The sequence below is a fragment of the Schistocerca piceifrons genome, chromosome 1, assembly GCF_021461385.2.
Source record: "Schistocerca piceifrons isolate TAMUIC-IGC-003096 chromosome 1, iqSchPice1.1, whole genome shotgun sequence".
NCBI classification, from domain to species: domain Eukaryota; kingdom Metazoa; phylum Arthropoda; class Insecta; order Orthoptera; family Acrididae; genus Schistocerca; species Schistocerca piceifrons.
In genome coordinates, this window is record NC_060138.1 from 709,460,616 (window position 1) to 709,480,568 (window position 19,953).

At 38.1% G+C, this 19,953-nt stretch overlaps 1 protein-coding gene across 3 annotated transcripts in view; it reads right to left on the bottom strand.

Annotated features, from left to right (window-relative positions):
- Positions 1-2,362: 2,362 nt before the first annotated feature.
- LOC124787729 (nonsense-mediated mRNA decay factor SMG9) overlaps positions 2,363-19,953 on the bottom strand; it is a 109,379-nt gene continuing 91,788 nt past the window's right edge. For all 3 annotated transcript variants that reach the window (XM_047254590.1, XM_047254581.1, XM_047254599.1), the window contains exons 8-9: positions 12,514-12,634; positions 2,363-2,761 (exon numbers count right to left, since the gene is read on the bottom strand). In XM_047254590.1, coding sequence (XP_047110546.1) covers positions 2,683-2,761; positions 12,514-12,634 — 200 coding nt within the window. In that variant the 3' untranslated portion in view covers positions 2,363-2,682. The remainder of the gene's footprint in view (positions 2,762-12,513; positions 12,635-19,953) is intronic.

Here is a 19,953-nt window from a genome sequence, read left to right on the forward strand (position 1 = left end):
AATGAACAGTAAAGAAAAAGAGAAGACATTATTTATACTGTGAATACCTTTAACCTTTATTGACTTGCCCTTGAGTTTTAAATGACTGTAATTTCTAGTGAAGTTGGCCTACAGTATGACAATCAACAGACCACAGGGCTAAACATTCTGATATAGCGGCATCAACTTGAAGGCATCATGCTTTTCACATGGTCAAAATTATGTCAGGTGCTCATGAGTTGGATCTCCTGAAAATTTATTCATTTCCATTCCCAACAACAATGCTGTTATTGACTGTGCAGAATGTCGTGGCCTGTAGTAGCACATACTGTAGAGCACACGTGGGCAGAGCAGTAGTGGTGGGTGTTATGGGCGGGCATTGTAGGGGAAATACCAAGTGCTGGAGGGGAAGCGCTATTCTAAACTGAAGCCCGCACTCACATTTTTTGTAAATATTAAGTGAGGACCCTTCACTCCCACACTTGCATGGTGACCACTTAAAAAAATCTACTGTCACCTCCCCTTTCATTAATATCTGAAAGGGTTCTACCGAAAATGTAGTGATTTTTTTGCCTGGCTTCTTAACCATTTGTAACTTTCAGAGAAGCATCAGGAATGGCGAATTTTGAGTAAAACTTACAAATTTCTCTGGTTGCCATGTTAAAATTTGCTTCTTTTGCGAAACACACCACAGGTTATACAGTCTCACCTCACTAACATGTTGAGCAGACACAATTGGGAGAGAATTCCGAAACAGTGATTTATTAAGTGAGGAGCTGAGGAAAAGTAGGGTCATTAACTCGTGAAAAGCCATATCCTCACCAGCTACTGACGGCCCTTAAAAATTACATTCTTTCATCAAAAAATTCTGTAGTTATTGGAATAACATGGTAATAATGAAGTTTTACATAATAATGATATGGTAAAATACTCTCCTCTTTGTATGCTATCATTTGCCAAAATCTAATTTTGATATCTGAAGCCGTTTATGAACTATGAGGAATGTTGTGGATTTTCACTCTGGCTTTATTGCTGACATGACGTGATGATAAATAGTTGTTCTACATGAAATCAATTTTCTCAAGATTGGCAAGACAGATAACTCTACAGTGGTCTAAAGAAAAATTCAATATGTTAGCTACATTTCATACACAACAACATATTATGTAACAAGCACCAAACACAAAATCATAGTGACCTCTATTTTTCACTGTATGCTTTTCCGAATATCACGTGGTGTCTTACTTCCTGTAAGAGGTTTCCACCCAGCATATGCATGAAGTATGAAGAAGAGCAGATAGAAGAGGTTGACAGTCTTAAATTCCTGGGATTACAACTTGATAATAAATTCAGTTGGGAGGAGCACACCACAGAACTGCAGAAACGCCTTAACAAATCTGTATTTGCAATTCGAGTGTTAGCAGACATAGGCGACATAAAAATGAAAAAGCTTGCATACTTTGCCTACTTTCATTCCATAATGTCATATGGTATAATATTTTGGGGTAACTCTTCAAGTCAAACAAAAGTTTTCAGAGTCCAAAAGCGTGTAATACGTATTATTTGTGGAGTAAATTCATGGACGTCCTGTAGAAACCTCTTCAAAGAACTGGGTATACTAACTACTGCCTCTCAGTATATTTACTCCTTTATTAAATTTGTCCTAAATAACATATCTCTTTTTCCAACAAACAGCTCAGTTCATACATACAATACTAGGAACAAAAATGATCTGCACAAGGACTTAAAAGCACTTACTTTAGTTAAAAAAGGGGTCCACTACTCAGGAACACACATCTTCAATAATTTGCCAGCAAGCATAAAAAATTTAGTTAGAAATAAAGATCAGTTTAAAAGGAGCCTGAAAGACTTACTAGTGGCCTACTCCTTCTACTCCATTGACGAATTTTTTAATAGAAACAAATGATGTATTGTATATATTCATACTATTAGTATTGTTATTTCAGCTTTAGAAAAAAGAAAGAAAAATTACATGTTCCACATCCACGAAGATCTCCTCAGCACAGATCCATGGAATGAAAAACTAATCTAATCTTCCATGTAAGTATCACAATAACTATGATCATTAACAAAATGATGGGCACATCATCATGAAACTGACATATAAAGCTATTGGTAAAGCAAAATTGATTTTTTTTATCAAATAGTTGCTGTAAAATTGTTTGAGAAAAATTTCAGGGCATGTGCCTTGATTCTGTCATCACTGAATGGGCGAAAGTTGGAAAACACTTGTCAGCCTCCCCTTCTGAATAAATGAACGAACTTGGGCAGTGCTTTGGACAAAAATTGGTCACTGTGCATCCTGCACAGGCTATAATTGAGTGTAAAAGCAACTGTTGTAGCGAAAATGTAAAAGAGTAAATGTGATGAAACAAAAATAACTCTTTTATTTAATAACAACCAAAAATACTCTTCTTTAACAGTAACCCTTAACTCTACTCACACAAAACCAGGTACATGCTGCTAGTTAGGTTAATAATAGCTATTTACGTACTACAAAACTGAAAACAAATAGCATAAATAGTGTTGTCACATTGGTAAAAAATTATTTAATGATCTCTTAATATGACCTGCTGTTAACACAATTACAGCATGTAACATAAATCACATAAATTCTTCCTGAAATACAGATACTGCCAAGTATATACATGTCCAAACTTCAATAAAATTATATCAAGAATTTCATGGCAAGAGCCTGTAATATTCCAGAAAGAATGAATTCTTTTTTATTACATCCCACATCCTTGATGCATACTGGAACCTACAACAGAAAGAAAAGGAAATTTCAGCTGTTGTATGACAGTTGCTTTTAAAGTAAGTTGCAACATATATTTTTAACAAAATTTTGCAATGACACATCTAAACAAAGGTGGCAAAAAATGTTTTGTGTTTTGAATATCTTACTGATAGCATCTCACTATGATAAAGCAAGCAAGCAGTCATTGAGACACTGGACACGTATTCAGGAGGAGCAAAATTTAAACAACTGTCTATCAACACACTGTAAGTTTTCTGCAGTTTCTCCAAATTAAATCATATTGCAGGAGAACGTGTTATCCTTACTGATACTCTTTTAAAACATTTAAGTGTAAATCTGTTCTCTAAGAAAATATTAGGATATTTGAGTACTTATTTACTTGAGACAAGGATCATATGCATAGGATTCTGTAAATTTACAATTTTGGGTAAGGAGAAAGAAAGAATTTATACATATGCACACATACAAAACTGAGATCAAAAAGTCTTTACCCAGAAATGAGCAACTGGTACAGCATTTTCTTGTGCCTTGAACAACTTCTTCTCACTGCAAAAATAAAGGCAACATAAACACTGATGTTTCATTGTCTCTGCTTCTCCAAACTTCCACACAGTGGCTCTTGCAAGTGTCCTGTTTCACTGGGTTGTCCTTAGATTTGCCAGCAGCTTCTCATAACCTGTCCAGTGATCTCCGTGTGGTCCAGTGCAAGTTGCGTCTAGCTGGGAATCATTCTGCTGGATTTACTACTGGTTGGAGATGACTTACTTTGGCTGCCAATAGTTTTTCTCTGAGTTTCTTGGATGATGTATTTAGTGAAGATACTGACTGTAAAAATCTCTTCTTAGACTTCAACCTAGGTCTTGATTGAGTATGTCCATGCAATGGTTGAAACTAACATTCCTTGACTTTTTTCCTTTTGGCATTTGGGGCTAATCTCGGAGTATGTTAGGAGGAGCATTGCCTGCCATACTGTACAATTTGTCAACAAGAATTGGTTTCAAGCATCTAGTAATTAGCTTTGCAACTTCATTAAGAGCTATGTCTATTTCTTTCATGTAGGTGGATTAAAACTATAATGGGCAGGCAAATTCACCAGCCAAGAAGCAGTGCCACAGAGGAAATGCAGACTGTCTGGCATTGATCATCCCAATTACTACCAACAAGTTTCCAGACGAAGATGTTTCAGGCTGTCACCTTATGTTTGGTATTAAGATAGTACTGCCACTAAGTGCATTATTTGTCTAAGTGCCTTCAGTTGGTTCTTATTATAGGAATCAAAAAAGATTTTCAGAGCTCTTTCCACCTCCTATTCTGCTTCTTCAAAATCATATGTCAATGCATATATGAAACTCTTGCATGTATTGGATCTTGGATGATCATCTGTGTAAATGCTTAAGAACATGACAGACAACAGAATTCCTTGTGGTACAATTTCTTTGGTTCCTCCAAGAGTAGTGTCTCAACACAGAATGTTCAATTGTGCAGTAAAGTACCATTTATTCTAGTGAAACTGTAGTTCTAGATCAGACTGTAGATCTGTGAGTAAGGGTGCAGTATTGTTGAAATACAGGACGACAGTGAATGCGTGCATGAAGTGTGGATGGAGCACTGAAACACACACTGTTGGTGGATTCAGGAGGTGCTAAGATGCATGCTAGTGCAGTGAGAACTTATGTACATTTCCTGAAAATGTTGGTTTTGAACTTTTCGATGGATAGACAATTACATCAAAAACACTGAATTTTTCGGTAAAGTTTGTGTTAATTAAACACAGATTAACAAGCTGCAAACAAAATAACTTTAACCAGCAGTAGTTACACAGTGCATAGATTCATTAACCAGGCATTATTCTTACCACAATACACTGAAGAGCCAAAGAAACTGGTACACCTGGCTAATATCATGTAGGGCCCCCGCAAGTACGCAGAAGTGCCGCAACACGACATGGTATGGACTCGACTAATGTCTGAAGTAGTGCTGGAGGGAACTGACACCATGAATCCTGCAGGGCTGTCCATAAATCTGTAAGAGTACAAGGAGGTGGAGATCTCTTCTGAATGGCACACAGCAAGGCATCCCAGATAGCTCAATAATGTTCATGTCTGAGGAGTTCAGTGGCCAGTGGAAGTGTTTAAACTCAGGGGAGTGTTCCTGGAGCCACTCTGTAGCAATTCTGGATGTGTGGGGTGACACATTGTCCTGCCGAAATTGCCCAAGTCTGTCAGAATACACAATGGACATGAATGGATGCCGGTGACCAGACAGGATGCTTACTTACATGTCGCCTGTCAGAGTCATATCTAGATGTGTCAGGGGTCCCATGTGCTTCAACTGCACACACCCCACACCATTACAGAGCCTCCACCAGCTACCAGCTTAAACAGTCCCCTGCTGATACACAAGGTCCATGGATCCATGAGGTTGTCTCCACTCCCGTACACATTTGTCTGCTTCATACGATTTGAATTGAGACTTGTCTGACCAGACAATATGTTTAGAGTCATCAACAGTTCAATGTCAGTGTTGACGAGCGCAGGCGAGGCATAAAGCTTTGTGTCATTCAGTCAACAAGGGCACATGAGTGGGCCTTCAGCTCCAAAAGCCCATACTGATGATGTTTCATTGGATGGCTCACAAATTGACACTTGTTGACTGATGGCCCAGCATTGAAATCTGCAGCAATTTGTGGAAGAGTTGCACTTCTGTCACACTGAATGATTCTCTTCAGTCGTCATTGGTCCCTTTCTTGCAGGATCTTTCTCCGGTCACAGTGATGTCAGAGATTTGATGTTTTACCGGATTCCTGATATTCACAGTACACTAATGAAATGGTCGAATGGTTGTATGGGAAAATCCTCACTTGATCACTACCTCGGAGATGCTGTGTCCCATCGCTCGTGCGCCAACTATGCACCATGTTCAAATCCACTTAAATCTTGATATCTTGCAATTGTAGCATCAGTAACTGATCTAACAATTGCACCAGACATTTGTTGTCTTATATAAGCGTTCCTGGCTGCAGCACCGTATTTTGCCTGTTTACATATCTCTGTATTTGAATACGCATACCTGTACCAGTTTTTTTGGTGCTTCATTGTGTAACGTGGAGTCAGATTTTCTTTACAATGTCAAATTTCATGAGTTGTGAACATTAAAAGAACATCTACAGCTAATATTTTTTCATTTTTCAATTTATAATCTTGTAACTGTTTTACATGAGTAATTGTCAAATGCGATTGTTTTCAGTAGAGGGACTTCATATTTTGAACTAAAATAAAAACTAATATTAGAGGTACTTTGATTTATGAAGCTAATTTCTGTAGTGTACACCTATTAATTGTATTTAAGCTGAGCAACATTCCACACAAAAGCAATAGAATCATACTACCTGTTGTTAATTAGAATTGGACATGAAGTGTCTTCTCCAAAGTTAGTTTTATGCACCTTAGAAAGAAACTTGCACACAAAAGCTAAAGAAAAACAACAATAAGAAGAAATTTTACCATAGGAGGAGAGAGCTTACAAAGTGACGCTAGGCTAGTTCCTTCAGCAGGATGTGGAAGGGTTATAAATGACAAGTCACAGGTAGAAAATGTATTTAATAATCATTTCTTGAACATAGTAGAAAGCACAGGGACCAACAGTTCAGGAGAAAGATCACAGCTATATATTAAAGAAGTAACCCTCAGAAAATTACATCATGTGTATGTACCACCAACTTCTACTTCTGAAATTAAGAGGGTCATACATTCTCTCAATAATAAAAGATCTTCTGGTTTTGATGGTGTTTCCAATAGAGTACTAAAGATTTGTTCTCATATAATAAGTCTGGTATTGTCCGAAATATGTAATGAATCACTAACGCAAGGCATTTTTCCAGAGAGACTAAAATATGCCATTGTTAAACCCCTCTTTAAGAAAGGTGATAAGAGAGATGTCAGTAACAACTGACCTTTTTCACTGCTGACATTTTCCCAAATTTTTGAGAAGGTGATGTATTCTAGAATAGTATCTTACCTTGGCAACAATAATATCCTCAGAAAATCACAGTTTGGGTTTCAGAAGGGTTGCTCTACTGATAATGCCATTTACATGTTCACACACCAGATATTACAAGCATTAAATAACAAAATAGCACTGGCAGGTATTTTCTGTGACCTATCCAAGGCATTTGATTGTGTGAAATGTAGTATAATCCTAGATAAATTGAAGTTTTATGGGATTGATGGTATAGCCAACCAAAGGATCATGCCATATCTAACCAAAAGAATGCAGAAAGTTATACTTAGTAGTAATTCAACCAACAGAATCCAGGGACATAATTCTGACTAGGGAGAAATCGCGTATGGGGTTCCCCGAGGCTCAATCTTAGGTCTACTACTGTTTCTCATACAGTATATGTAAATGATCTACCATCTAATGTACAACAAGCAGAATTAGTTCTTTTTGCAGATGACACCAGTACTGTAATCACTCCCAGTATATATATACGCAAATGGAAGAAATGGTGAACAAAGTTCTCAAAAGTATATTGACTGGTTTTCTGCCAATGATCTCACCCTGAATTTCACACAAAGACACATCATATTCAGTTCTGCACCTGTTGGGGTACTGAACCAGTGATAAGTGTAACACATGGTGATGAAATAATATCTAGGGTGGAAACTTCAAAATCCTTAGGTGTCCATATTGATGAGAATTTAAATTGGAGAAAACACATTTTGGAACTCCTAAAACAACTTAGTTCAGCCACATTTGCACTTAGAATCATAGCAAATTTTTGGGAGAGAGAAATCAGTTGCTTATCTTCACTCAGTAATGTCATATGGAATAATGTTCTGGGGTAACTCATCTTTAAGAAAGAAGGTCTTCATTGCCCAAAAACATACTGTGAGAACAATATGTTGTGTTATCCTGCAATCATTTTGTAGACATCAGTTTAAGGAGTTTAGCATTCTGACTACTGCTTCAAAGTATATTTATTCCCTCATGAAGTTTGTTGTAATTAATCCACTACAGTTCAACAGGAACAATAAGGTACATAATTACAATACCAGAAGAAAAAATGACGTTCATTACTCAACATTAAGGTTGTCTTTAGCACAGAAAGTGGTGCACAACACCGCAACAAAAATTTTTGACCCCTTACCAAGTGATATAAAATGTCTAACAGACAACAACATAAAATTTGAAAATAAATTGAAACAGTTTCTCCTTGAGAACTCCTTCTATTCTGCAGAAAAATTTCTGTTTTGTAATGTGTAAAAGTAATGGGTAGGAACTGCTAACTCAATCTGTATATCCTGTTTTCATTTGGGGGATTGGGGGGGGGGGGGGGGGGGGATAATTATATGGTGATGTTCAGAGCACAAATAGATGTACAAATTAATTTGCAATATGAATGTAAAATGACTCGTTCCACATCATGATGATTTATTGTGCAAAATGATCAATGGAACATGACAGTAACTAACTAATTAGTCCTTACATGGCCGTGCAAATGACCTGGGGCCTATAAGGTGCTGAAGTTTGACCAGTTACCACTACCAGATAATGGACAGTGCAGACATGCCTGGGTTTGCAAAGGGCATGAAGTGTGACATCACTGGTTTTATGAAACTTTACAATTCCTTGACTCTGAACAAGAGCAAATGACATCAGACTTGAGGCCCACAAAACTGGGCATGCATGAATTAAATTGCACATGGAACAAAGAAACATTATGAACCACTAACAACACAGTAAATGTCAGTAGCACCATGTTCAACATTTGAGAGAGGAGACCTCTTGGTACTAAGCAGTTCTCTGAGTGAGTTGTGGTTTGGTAATTATTGGCATCAGAAGGCATTAATAAAAAATCAAATTCAGCATAACCACTCCCACATAATGCAAATTTTATAAACAAAGTATCATTTGACGGCACCAGAGTAGTGTTACCAAATGACAGTTTCAAACACTGTCCCATAACTAATTAGCTAGTTACAACTTCCATATGGACTAACCATCAAAGATTGTACTGTGTGAAAGATATTACTATTTCACATCACTTAATAATAGGCATCACTGAGTAACAATTGTTTGGTTAGGAGTAAATCAAATTTTGATTAATGAACCAATTAATTACCAGTTGTATACCAAACCCTATACCCAATCAAAAGTCCAAGAACACAATGTAAAAGCTGGCGAGAAAACAGTCAAAATTTAGCCATAACACTTTTCTTTTTGTAGCAATGAGATTTATATTAATTTTATTCAATACTAACCTTTTCCTTACGGCTTAACTTGCTTTGTGTCTGACACATGTATTGCATACTGCTCCTTCGCCCCCTCTATGTCCACCTCTTCCTGTCCTTGTCTCTTTTACAGCTTAAATGTATGTTTGTACGGGCCCAAAGTTGTTCAAAAATATGAAACCGTAGGATATAACAGAGTGGAAGAAGGAAAGCAGAGAATCTTTACTGTTCAGGAGTAACAGCATTGGAAGTTAATATTGTATTAAACACAACAGCACACACGGAACAATATCCTGAATCTGATATGCCCAAGAAAGCTTTTTTATCTACCTAAGAATTAAAGAGCAATTATACAATTTTTACGTGATTCTATAGAAAAAGTAAAGCTATCATCAACACAAGGATTGCACAAAAATTTTCCCGGTTCACTTGCCGCATGAGAATCAGATATAATTCCAAGCTTTCAATAACATCCCCCATCATCTTCATCGGGGACTAAAACTGATGGTGGATATCAGCAAAAGCTTGTAATTTTATCTGAATTTAATATGGCAAGTGAATCAGGAAATTTTTATGCAAGGACTCCATCACAAAAAGCTTTCTGGCAACATGTACATCAGACTGAACACCACAGTGCATGATCCTACTGGAGGCAGTATGCTGTTGTCTTCCTCCCCTTATCCTGCTAGTTATTGGTTATCCTTTTAAGATAATTTAACAATTTTATCTGAACATACTTCAGTTTATTCTAATATGCTCTTTACATCTAACGAGAATTTTATATCTGCATTTCAGATGCAATTGCCTCTTTTTTTATCCCAAAGTGGAGTATAAAAAATAGGTTTCCGATGGATGAAGTCTTCATTATTGTTTTTCTGTCAGGTTCGAATACCCTGCTATTTAAAGTATTGTAGAGACTACCATGGTTCAATAAAATTTTATCACTGACTCAACAATATAGCTTGATTAAAATTACTTGATAGTTGACATCTGTCACTTGATGCAACAGTGTTGCCACATCGGCTGCTGGCTACTGCTCAGTCACGAATGTCACAGAAACATGGCAGGTCACTTCACAAATGCTGTTAATCTGTAACGCAGAGCAACGTTGGAAGCAGCCACCATGAGGTAATACAGAAACGAGAGATGCTTTGATGAAAGCAGATTTTATGTGGCCAATGACCAAACTGCGGCAAACAAAGCTTATTGTAGCTCTGAATTTAAACTCATGTCCTAACCTAACCACAACCTCATGATTTGCAATGTATCTGAGAAAACAGTGGTTAACAATCTGTGGCAGAACTAAAATCATGATCTCTTTGTTCACAGTGATTAAAGCTAACCTCTACAAGCAAACTCAAGACAGAAAAATTCCAGTTTTAGCACTGAAAAAGAAACTGTAATTTCTCATTATCATTCATTGGCTACCTGAAACTATCCTTACTCTGGCTAAATGAACTCTTGCTTTACCAGACGATGAGCAGTTCTGTTTGGTACTTGGTTGTAGATTGTACACGATACTGGCAGATTCCAAACAAAACAATAATGATAGGAAGACAAAAAGATGGTAAACAGAAAATTAGCATAATCAAAATGGTACAGCGAAGTAGTAGAAATTAAAAACTTATATCCAAATGGATTAACTGAATAACGTAATAATGAAACCCTTTTGATTAGATTCAGAAATAAAAAAATTTCACTAGCTTTCACAAGTTTCAAACCTACGACCTTGTGCACGACAACTTCATATGTTAAACATTATGTTACAATACTACCATGCACATTTATGACACATATTATGGTAGCAATGATGAATCGTAGCCGTCAAAAATTTGCCTTGACATAACGTTACGTGAAACTTCTCTAATGTAAGCCAATCTCTGTGATTACAATAACTGTATATGTGATGCTGAATTGTGTCTTGTGCGAAAGGATCCAGTAGGATTTGGTTAGTTCTGTGTGTGAAATATGTTAGGACTGTTGATATTTTTATAAACATTGGGAATACAATATATCAGTATTTTAAAAAAAATCGTAATCAGCCCACGATATAAATTTAAAAAAATCATCGATATATCGATGGAAAAAATATCAACGTACCAGCCAAAAAAACCTTGGCTGCACAGTGTACATATACTGCCAGTTTTAGAGTTGTATATTTAAGTCTGCTTATCCCTCTTAGAGCAAGAACTGAATGGAAAACAATGCATGTTCATAACTGACAATAATTACTATGCTATCAATGGTCTCGACTTCCCTGTTTTATCATTTCTGCAAACGCCACCAAACTAGCAGTTGTGTCAGAACTGCATGCTGAAGTTAAATGTTGCAGTTTCTGTTAGTGGCACTCAGTTTCGATAACGTCAGCATTTCCCCTTACATGTCTCTGCCCACCGCAAAGACCAATCTTGTCATTTAGATTTTTGTTCATCAGTTTTAGCACCTGTTTTTGCAGAATGCTGATGTGAAGAAATACCACAGCAGTTGCATTAAAAAACATGCACTAATCGCTATGCTACAACCCTACCATACTTCATACTAGTTGTGTTAAAAAAAAATTTTTTTAAAGCAACTGGTGTGCTATTTCTTCACATCGGAAATTTTGTTATTCCATTCACACTGCCAACCCGCAGTTCAACTGGACTACTTCTCTGTGCCATCAATACGTGATTCACACAGTCAAAGAGGGAGACTGGATGTAATGGAAACTCAAAAAGTAATAAGACTCTCTCATATAATGAAAGTAAAACTATGTTCTACTAAAATTTCAAAAGAACAATTTCAAATGTTCACTGAAAATTGTGAAAAAAAAAAAAATAATATAAAATAAAAATATAGGCACTCAATGTTGCTCTTTCAATATTGATATGTGTGTGTGTGTATGTGTGTGTGTGTTTTGCTGTATGGTTATCACATACGGTGAAATACAAAATTCAGGGGCCAGATCCATGATTTGGAATCCAAACACAACAAGAAAGAAAGCCAGACCAAGTGTTGAGACAGTTTGGTCGTGACGTTGAGCATTCTGATTGGAGGAAACCCGCTCCAACCCATGAAGTGTCGACTATCAAGTGATTTTAATCAGATTATCTCATCATCATCATCAGAAATTCTTTTAACTGCACTGTGTAAACAAGGGAAAAATTTAATTATGGTGCCAATGTCACTGGAACTGTCTAAATCAGTGTCATTTTACCTAGAATTATTTATTTTGTAAGCAATCATTTGGTACATGTTGTCTTTTGGGTTGATGTAACATTAAGGTTCATTCTATAAAATAAGACCAATAAGAGTCTTTTTTGTGCTGGCACAAAGATCGCATTCAAGCACAGATTCACACTGTAGCTGCAGCTATTTCAGGTTCTTCATTTGATCATGTAGAATATGCGAAACAAAAAGAAATGTGCCACTTAATCCACAAGCAGTGTATGGAATATCTACGAGTGATGCTCTGGATGTTACAAATCCTACCCTTCACCTATATCCAGTTTATCAATAGATTTATTTTTTCTTAAATCTTACCAGTTTTTTTCAGTCAGCGGTGAGTGGGTAAGTGCATTGCGCTCCACACTCAGTAGTTGACTACGTAGATTATCAATCAATGTAGTGAGGCCAGGGTGTCCATGATACAGCAAACTTGAGTCTGTAGAATTATGCAAAATCAGTTACCAATTATCAAAATAGTTCAATGTGTCCTCATATAAACAATACAGGCTCATCATTCTACCTTATTCTCAAAGTGCGACATACCATACAAAACAAAGGTGAAAAATGAATTTCATTTAACTTTTTGTGAACGAAGTTAATTAAAATCAATGACAAAGTTTTTTATATTGAGTAGATTCTGAATTGTGTAAGGTTTTAGTGAACAGAAGTGAATTTCAGATAACCTGAAGACACATTATCTCATCTGTTATATCAAAAGGTAGTAATAGATGCATCATGGGTGATTTACGTAGAAAATAGTGATGAGAAAAAGTTACTAAAATCAGATAGTTATTATAATTTAAAATTAGCCTTTAATTAATTAAAAACATTCATTTGATTCTATTTTCAGTCTAAGTCTTCAAAAAGTTTGTGAAGCATTACTCTTTTTAGCACTTTGCATCTAGTATTTTCTATTACTTTTACTATCTTTAGTCTACCCACTTCTGCTACTTTCTAAAGTTCTCCGTCTCCAGAACTCTGTGACTTATGTGTTTTCTAATGGAGCTGTCTCTACTCACTCTCAACTTTCAAAAGACTGTAAATAGTAATATGCAAGTTAGTCCTCATCCCCCCCCCCTCCCCAATCCCCATTCCTCTTTTTCAGAAAATTATTTATGTATATTAGTGGAAAATGAGAAATGAATACCCTGGAGCGGCAGCTCCACACAAGCAAACTCTTATTCATACATTATACACGTAGTACATCATAATCACACTTTTGGCAGATTGCCTATGACCACAATTTCAATCTAAAAAATGCAGTCCAGTAACTGGTCTCAGAAGATAGGTCCTAAATTATTACGTCCAGAGTATTTCAGTGTAACTATCCAGCATCAATGGAATGGAAAACATCCCAGTGACATCTATGTGGCAATGTAATTCTGATCAGGCTTAGTCTCTGCAACTCAATCTTCCACAGAGCAAGTGGAATGGTTGAGAGTCCACAAAACTTGCCATGACCTTTTACTGCTCTCCTCGGTGCAATGAGCTTTGACTCTTGTTAATCAAAGGCCTGCGAGGTTTTCTGCCATTGGGCAGCAGAGCTGCATGTTTGACCTGGATTGCTGAGAGGCACTCATCGGTCCACCGTGGTACAGGTTGCCTCCTAAGGTGAGCTGAGAACTCAGTAATTTTCCACTGAGCCAAGTCTGCAAGGGCCAGGGAACAGAAGAAGAGCTCTACGGCTGAAGATGACCCAGTAGCAATTTTGAAATGAGTAGGATTCCCTGTGTTGAGGATGCACAGATCCTGAGGCACCATGAAGCACTCTAAAACTTGACTCCTGGCACAAGTAAAGTGTGAGCCCTATAACACATTACAAGCACTGGAGTCTTCCAGTTGGAGAAAAGGACAGGGGAGTTGCTCTATAAGTCTCAGAATATGTAACTATCTAATTATCTGTAGTGGTAAACAGAGAGCAGATTGTAATCCATTGACCCACATGAACTCCAATGCAGGTCAGTAACCAGGGATGTATGTTTCCTGTAAACCTACATGACAGATGACGTTCCTGAGCTAGGAGTTTCAGTTCCTCCACATTTATTGGCATGTGTGTATTATGGGGGGGAGGGGGGGGATGAGGAGTCTGCTACAGTTGGAGCCTCAGTCTGGTGACAAAATGGTTGCCTCAAGCAGAATTCATACTCCATTGGCTCTAAAGCCCAATCATAAGAACCATCAAATAGAACAGGTTCTACATGGTCTGACAGTTTATGACATGTCTTCTTCTGAGGCTGATGCTTCTTGTTTGGTCTGTTCACCACAGAAGGTGTTATAGCAATAAACATGAGAGGGGTAGTGTCAGTGTTGGTCTGTTTACTGGAGTCTGTCATTTTGAGATGCTGAAAGACCCTCAATGTCAGCAATCATGGCCTTTTCTGATGTTCTACGATGGAGCTATGGTTTCCAAAATAAGAACCCTTTTAAAACAGCACTAACAAACACATGTAGTAGTACCGACATTAGCAACCTCCATTTATGTAGAGGCATTGTGTTTATAACATTAGTGCATGGAATGATATACAATGTGCTACTTGATGTATATATTCATTCTTGGAATGACATGATATTGATATAATTGTACAAAAAATGACGATGTCCAAGACTGTAAAGTTAACATGGACAAATAAACATTATTATTATTATTATTTGTATATGCTGATAACAGCCCTCTTTCTCAAGAACATGGTGCACAATGGTGAATGAGGCTCACAGTTTTATATGAAACACTGATTATCTCAAATGTATTTGCTACTTGGTAAGTGGTGTCCTGGCAATCTTTCATGCACATTTAATACAAAGGAACCAGTATAAACTGTTATGAAGTTTGTTAATGTAATGTTTCTGGTAAAGTTTTACATTTGACACAGCATTTGTTTGGCTGTTTTTGTATGTTGTATTTCCATCTTAGAACTGCTGAAGACATAATTGTGTTTGTAAATCATATGAAAATAGCTCTGTTCGTAATTGCATCAGTCAAGGGACCTGATGCGTTAGTAAAAAGGCACTTCTCATGTGTTTGTTCAGAATCTAGAAACTAACGTATGACCTGAAGGTCTTAATGTTCATGTACTTGTTTCCATTTACCTCACCAGAACCACCTGAGTGTGTAAAAACAAAATCTGAAGGTGTCGCCCTAGCTTCACTGTACTCAAAGACTGTAACACAGACAGTTACATTAAGACAAAGACTGAAAACACAAATTACCACTGTAACATTCACATCAGTTGTATCAGCTTTCACTGTTAAATGAGTTAAGTAATCCTATAAAATAAATGAATATGATTGTGAGCTGTTCTGTTTAGTTGACGCAAAAATCTGTCCACTTCTTAATAAATACCAGTAGTTGCTTCTAGTTGGGCCTGCTGATGCCTGCCCATTCTAATCACAAAATACCTCGCTGACCACACAATTGTAATCATATGACTGAGGCTTCCACAGCAATATTTCTCCAAATTTGCAAGATTTCATTGCTGCCAGGAGCATGTCAAATGTGTACCAAGTTTCCTACTCTCTATGAGTATTCATGAATGAGAATATGACACAGCACAGTTAAGTTGGCAGATATTTTTCTCGCTGAGTGCAGACAGTATGTTGTTTGGTGTTGGGAATGAGACAGTTATTTATTTTCTTATGGCACTCATTTTGATTAAAAGATGAATACTTGTTGGTACTGTAATAAAATGGAATCATAGATCAGGCTTCCAAGGTATTACTTTCCAATGTATTTGACAATCTATTGAACAACATTAAGTGATAAGTTCGCCTGGTTCAATTGTGATACCATTGTAGTTAAAGGATAATTTGACAATGCTGCTACTGAATATACACAGTGGCTTTGCTTCATGAAGGCTTTTTCAATTCCAGTCACTCCATAGTATTGTGACTGCATGTACTAAGCAACCACTATGATGTATGGGACAGGTCTTGCATCTAGGTCTATTACAGGGGTAGGAGCCATGAGGTAAGGGGTTGGGAGCAGGGTTGTGTAAGGACGAGCATGTAGGTTCAGTGGACGGTGGAATACCACTGTGAGAGAGGTGGGAAGGATAGTGGGCGGGGCATTTCTCATTTCAGGGCATGACAGGAAGTAGTCGAAATGTAATTCATTTGCTCTAGTCCTGGGTGGTACTGAGTTACGAGGGGAATGTTCTGTGCTGGACGGTGGGACTTTGTGAAGTGGTGGAAAGATCGGAAAGATAAGGCACAGGAGATTTGTTTTTGTACAAGTTTGGGAGCATAATTACAGTCTGTGAGGCTTCAGTGAGGCCCTCAGTATATTCGAGAGGGACCTCGTCACTGCAGATGTAATGACGACGAGTGGCTAGTCTGTATGAAAGGACTTCTTGGTATGGAATGGGTGGCAGCTGTCAAAGTGGAGGTATTGCTGGTGGTTAGTAGGTCTGATACAGACGGACGTACTGATGTAACCATCTTTGAGGCGGACGTCAACATCTAGGAATGTGGATTGTTGGGTTGAGTAAGACCAGATGGAGCACATGAGGGGGAAGTTGAGGTTCTGGAGGAATCTGGATAGGGTGTCCTCATCCTCGATACAAATTACACAGATGTTATCAATGAATCTGAACCAGGTGAGGGTTTAGGATTCTGGGTGTTTAGGAAGGATTCCTCTAGATAGCCCACGAATAGGTTAGCATAGGATGGTGCAATGCGGGTGCCCACAGTCGTACCCCAGATTTGTTTGTAGGTAATGCCTTCAAAGGAGACAAAATTGTAGGTGAGGATATAGTTGGTCATGACGACTATGAAGGAGGTGGTTGGTTTGGAATCTGTCAGGCATTGGGAAAGGTAGTATTTAATGGTGGTAAAGCCATGGGCATTAGCGATGTAAACACATTGCCATCCATGCGTCTCGTACAAACTGACTCACCTGGTGCCAGCAGCACCAATTCAGATTACTTGGTTTGTCGCCGGCCGTTCTTGACGTTATCGGGATATTATAAATTGTTAAGTGGTACTAATCTCATAGTTAGTTCTCATAAGTTGTCAACCCTGTTCCCCTATTTTTGTGGAATTTCGAAGATATTCATAAGTAAATAAATACAAAATTCTTTGGTCAAATATTTGTTTATTTGAACTTTTTGAAAAATAACCAGTTACGAATTGCATTTTGAAAAGCCTGTCGGGATTATCCAGTTTATTGTTGTTGTCGGAAAAATTTAAAAATGATAATATTTGACTGAATTGGATGCGGGACATAAGTTTTGCGAAATATCGGTGTGTCTATCAACTGATTAATTGACCAATAATCACTGATCCTTGCCTTTTTTACAATTCCCATACAGATAGCAAGCCAAATCATTTTCTAAGTTCGGGTGCCGTAACGTCGACAAATTTGGCATTTTTTTATTCAGTTTTCTTCTATGGCAATTTTGACTGTAGTACTTGTTGGTTTTGTTGCTAATATATTCGAAAAGATTGTTCCTAATGTATAATTTGATGATATCCTCAACGCTCTCTGTATCTTTGGAAATATGTTTGGACCTGAAGATCCTTCAAATTTATTATTGGTTCTCAGTAAATCAAAGTCTGAGCACTGTGCACTGTCTTCTTTGTCTGAATCGACTGAATCAGTTGGCACCGTAGAGTTTGCTGAATTCTTGTTGGACATATTTCACTATCTTCCAACGCTTCTGCTTCACTTTCATTTTTTCAATATCCCATGTCTTGTTCCCAATTGGCCAAGTCGTCCAGAACGTCAGACAAGATGTTTACACATTCATCGTAAATAATCGTATTGACTCTTTCATCTGCCATTATGAAAGGGCACAACTACTTATAAAAACAAAAAACTTGTTGATGTGTGTAACTTATAGTTACCTAAAAAAAACATCAACAGAATGCAAAAGATACTAATGTGCTGTCGCCGGCCACTGCACGATACTATGCTCACGACACCACTGTGGTGTCGCCGGCCGTTGACCGCTATTTCGCACACGAGACCACTATGGTGTCGCCGGATGGCATAATGTTAATGTAAAGGTAGGTGGAATCAATAGTGATGAGCAGGGCATCATGTGGTAAAGGGACAGGAACTGTGGAGAGTTGGTGGGGAAAATGGTTGATGTCTTTTATATAGGAGGGTAAGTTCCAGGTAATAGGTTGAAGGTGTTGGTCTACAAGAGCAGCAGAGATTCTCTCAGTAACTGGCCACAAAGGGACATCCTGGGTGGTAAGCATGTAGCAGTTGGGAGTGCAGGGAGTGGTAGGGGTGAGCAGGGGGATGGGCTCTGGGGAGAGGTTCTGGATGGGCCTAAGGATTTGAGGAGTGACTGGAGATCCTGTTGGATTTCTAGAACGGGGTCACTGTGGCAAGGTTTGCAGGTTGATGTATCTGACAGCTGGTGGAGTCCTTCTGCCAGATAATCCTTGCGGTTCAAAACAAAAGTGGTGGAACCTTCATCTGCAAATACAATTATAAGATCAGATCAGTTTTTAGATGGTGGACTGCAGTTCTTTCAGCGGATGTAAGGTTAGTTTGCATGTTGAAGGATTTGGGGAATGATGGTGAGGTATGGTTCAAGGTTAAGAAATTCTGGAAAGTTATTTTGAGGTGGAGATTTGGGGCAGGGAGATGGATCACGATTGGTTGGAGGAGTGAACTGAGTTAGGCAGGTTTGTTCAACATTGGTTCTTAGTTGAGTCTGATTGGTAGGGTTGGTGGCGAAAGAGTTTTTCCACTGTAGGGACCGGGAGAAGGAGAGAAGGTCTTTAACAATCCTGCATGATTGAATTTGGTAGTGGGACAAAATGCGAGGCTTTCGGAAAGGACTGATATTTCTGTGGGGCTAAGGATTCTGGAGGAAAGGTTCGCGGCTGTGTTTCAGATCTGTTTAAGTTCTGGATTCTGTGTGGTGGTGGGAGGAAGTTTTGGAGGGTGGGGTAAATGTAGTAGGTCTGCGAGACAGGGTTTGTCAGCTATTGGGGGGGGGGGGGGGGGGATGTGGAGGAGGTTTGGAGGTTGTTGTAAAGCGGATGGACAGTGGTACACCAAGACAGGAGTAGGAAGTGAGCAGGGTGGAGAGATTTTCAGTTGGCCTTGTAAGTAGAAGTAAAAGTATCTTGACCCTCTCATGGCTCCCAGTACAGTGAGATGGAGTATTTTACTCTATCCTTTCTTGCATTATTTTATGATGGTCACTCCAAAAGAAATGCACACTATTTTTTTTAAATCCATCTTTTATTCTACATGTTTGAAAGTTTTACAGTGTGTAGATACAGCCTTTAGGAACAATATTTTCATTTCTCCACATAATTTTCATCCGTCTCAACTGCCTTATGCCATCTTGGAATCAACGCCTGTATACCTGCATGGTAAAATTCTGGACCAACCTGTTGGAGCCACTGTTTGGCAGTGTGCACAAGGGAGTCATCATCTTCAAACTTTGTTCCATGAAGAGAATCTTTCAGTTTCCCAAAGAGATGATAATCACATGAAGCAGGGTCAGGACAGTAAGGCAGGTGTTTCAGTGTTGTCCATCCGAGTTAAGTGATCGCTTCCATGGTTTTTTGACAGACATGTGGCCATGCATTATTGTGTAACAGCAAAATATCCTGCTTTTGCCAATGTGGTTGAACATGACTCAGTCAAGCTTGAAGTTTCTTCAGTGTCGTCACATATGCATCAGAATTTATGGTGGTTCCACTTGGCATGATGTCCACAAGCACGAGTCCTTCGGAATCAAAAACCACCGTAATCACAACTTTTCCAGCAGAAGGTGTGGTTTTAAATTT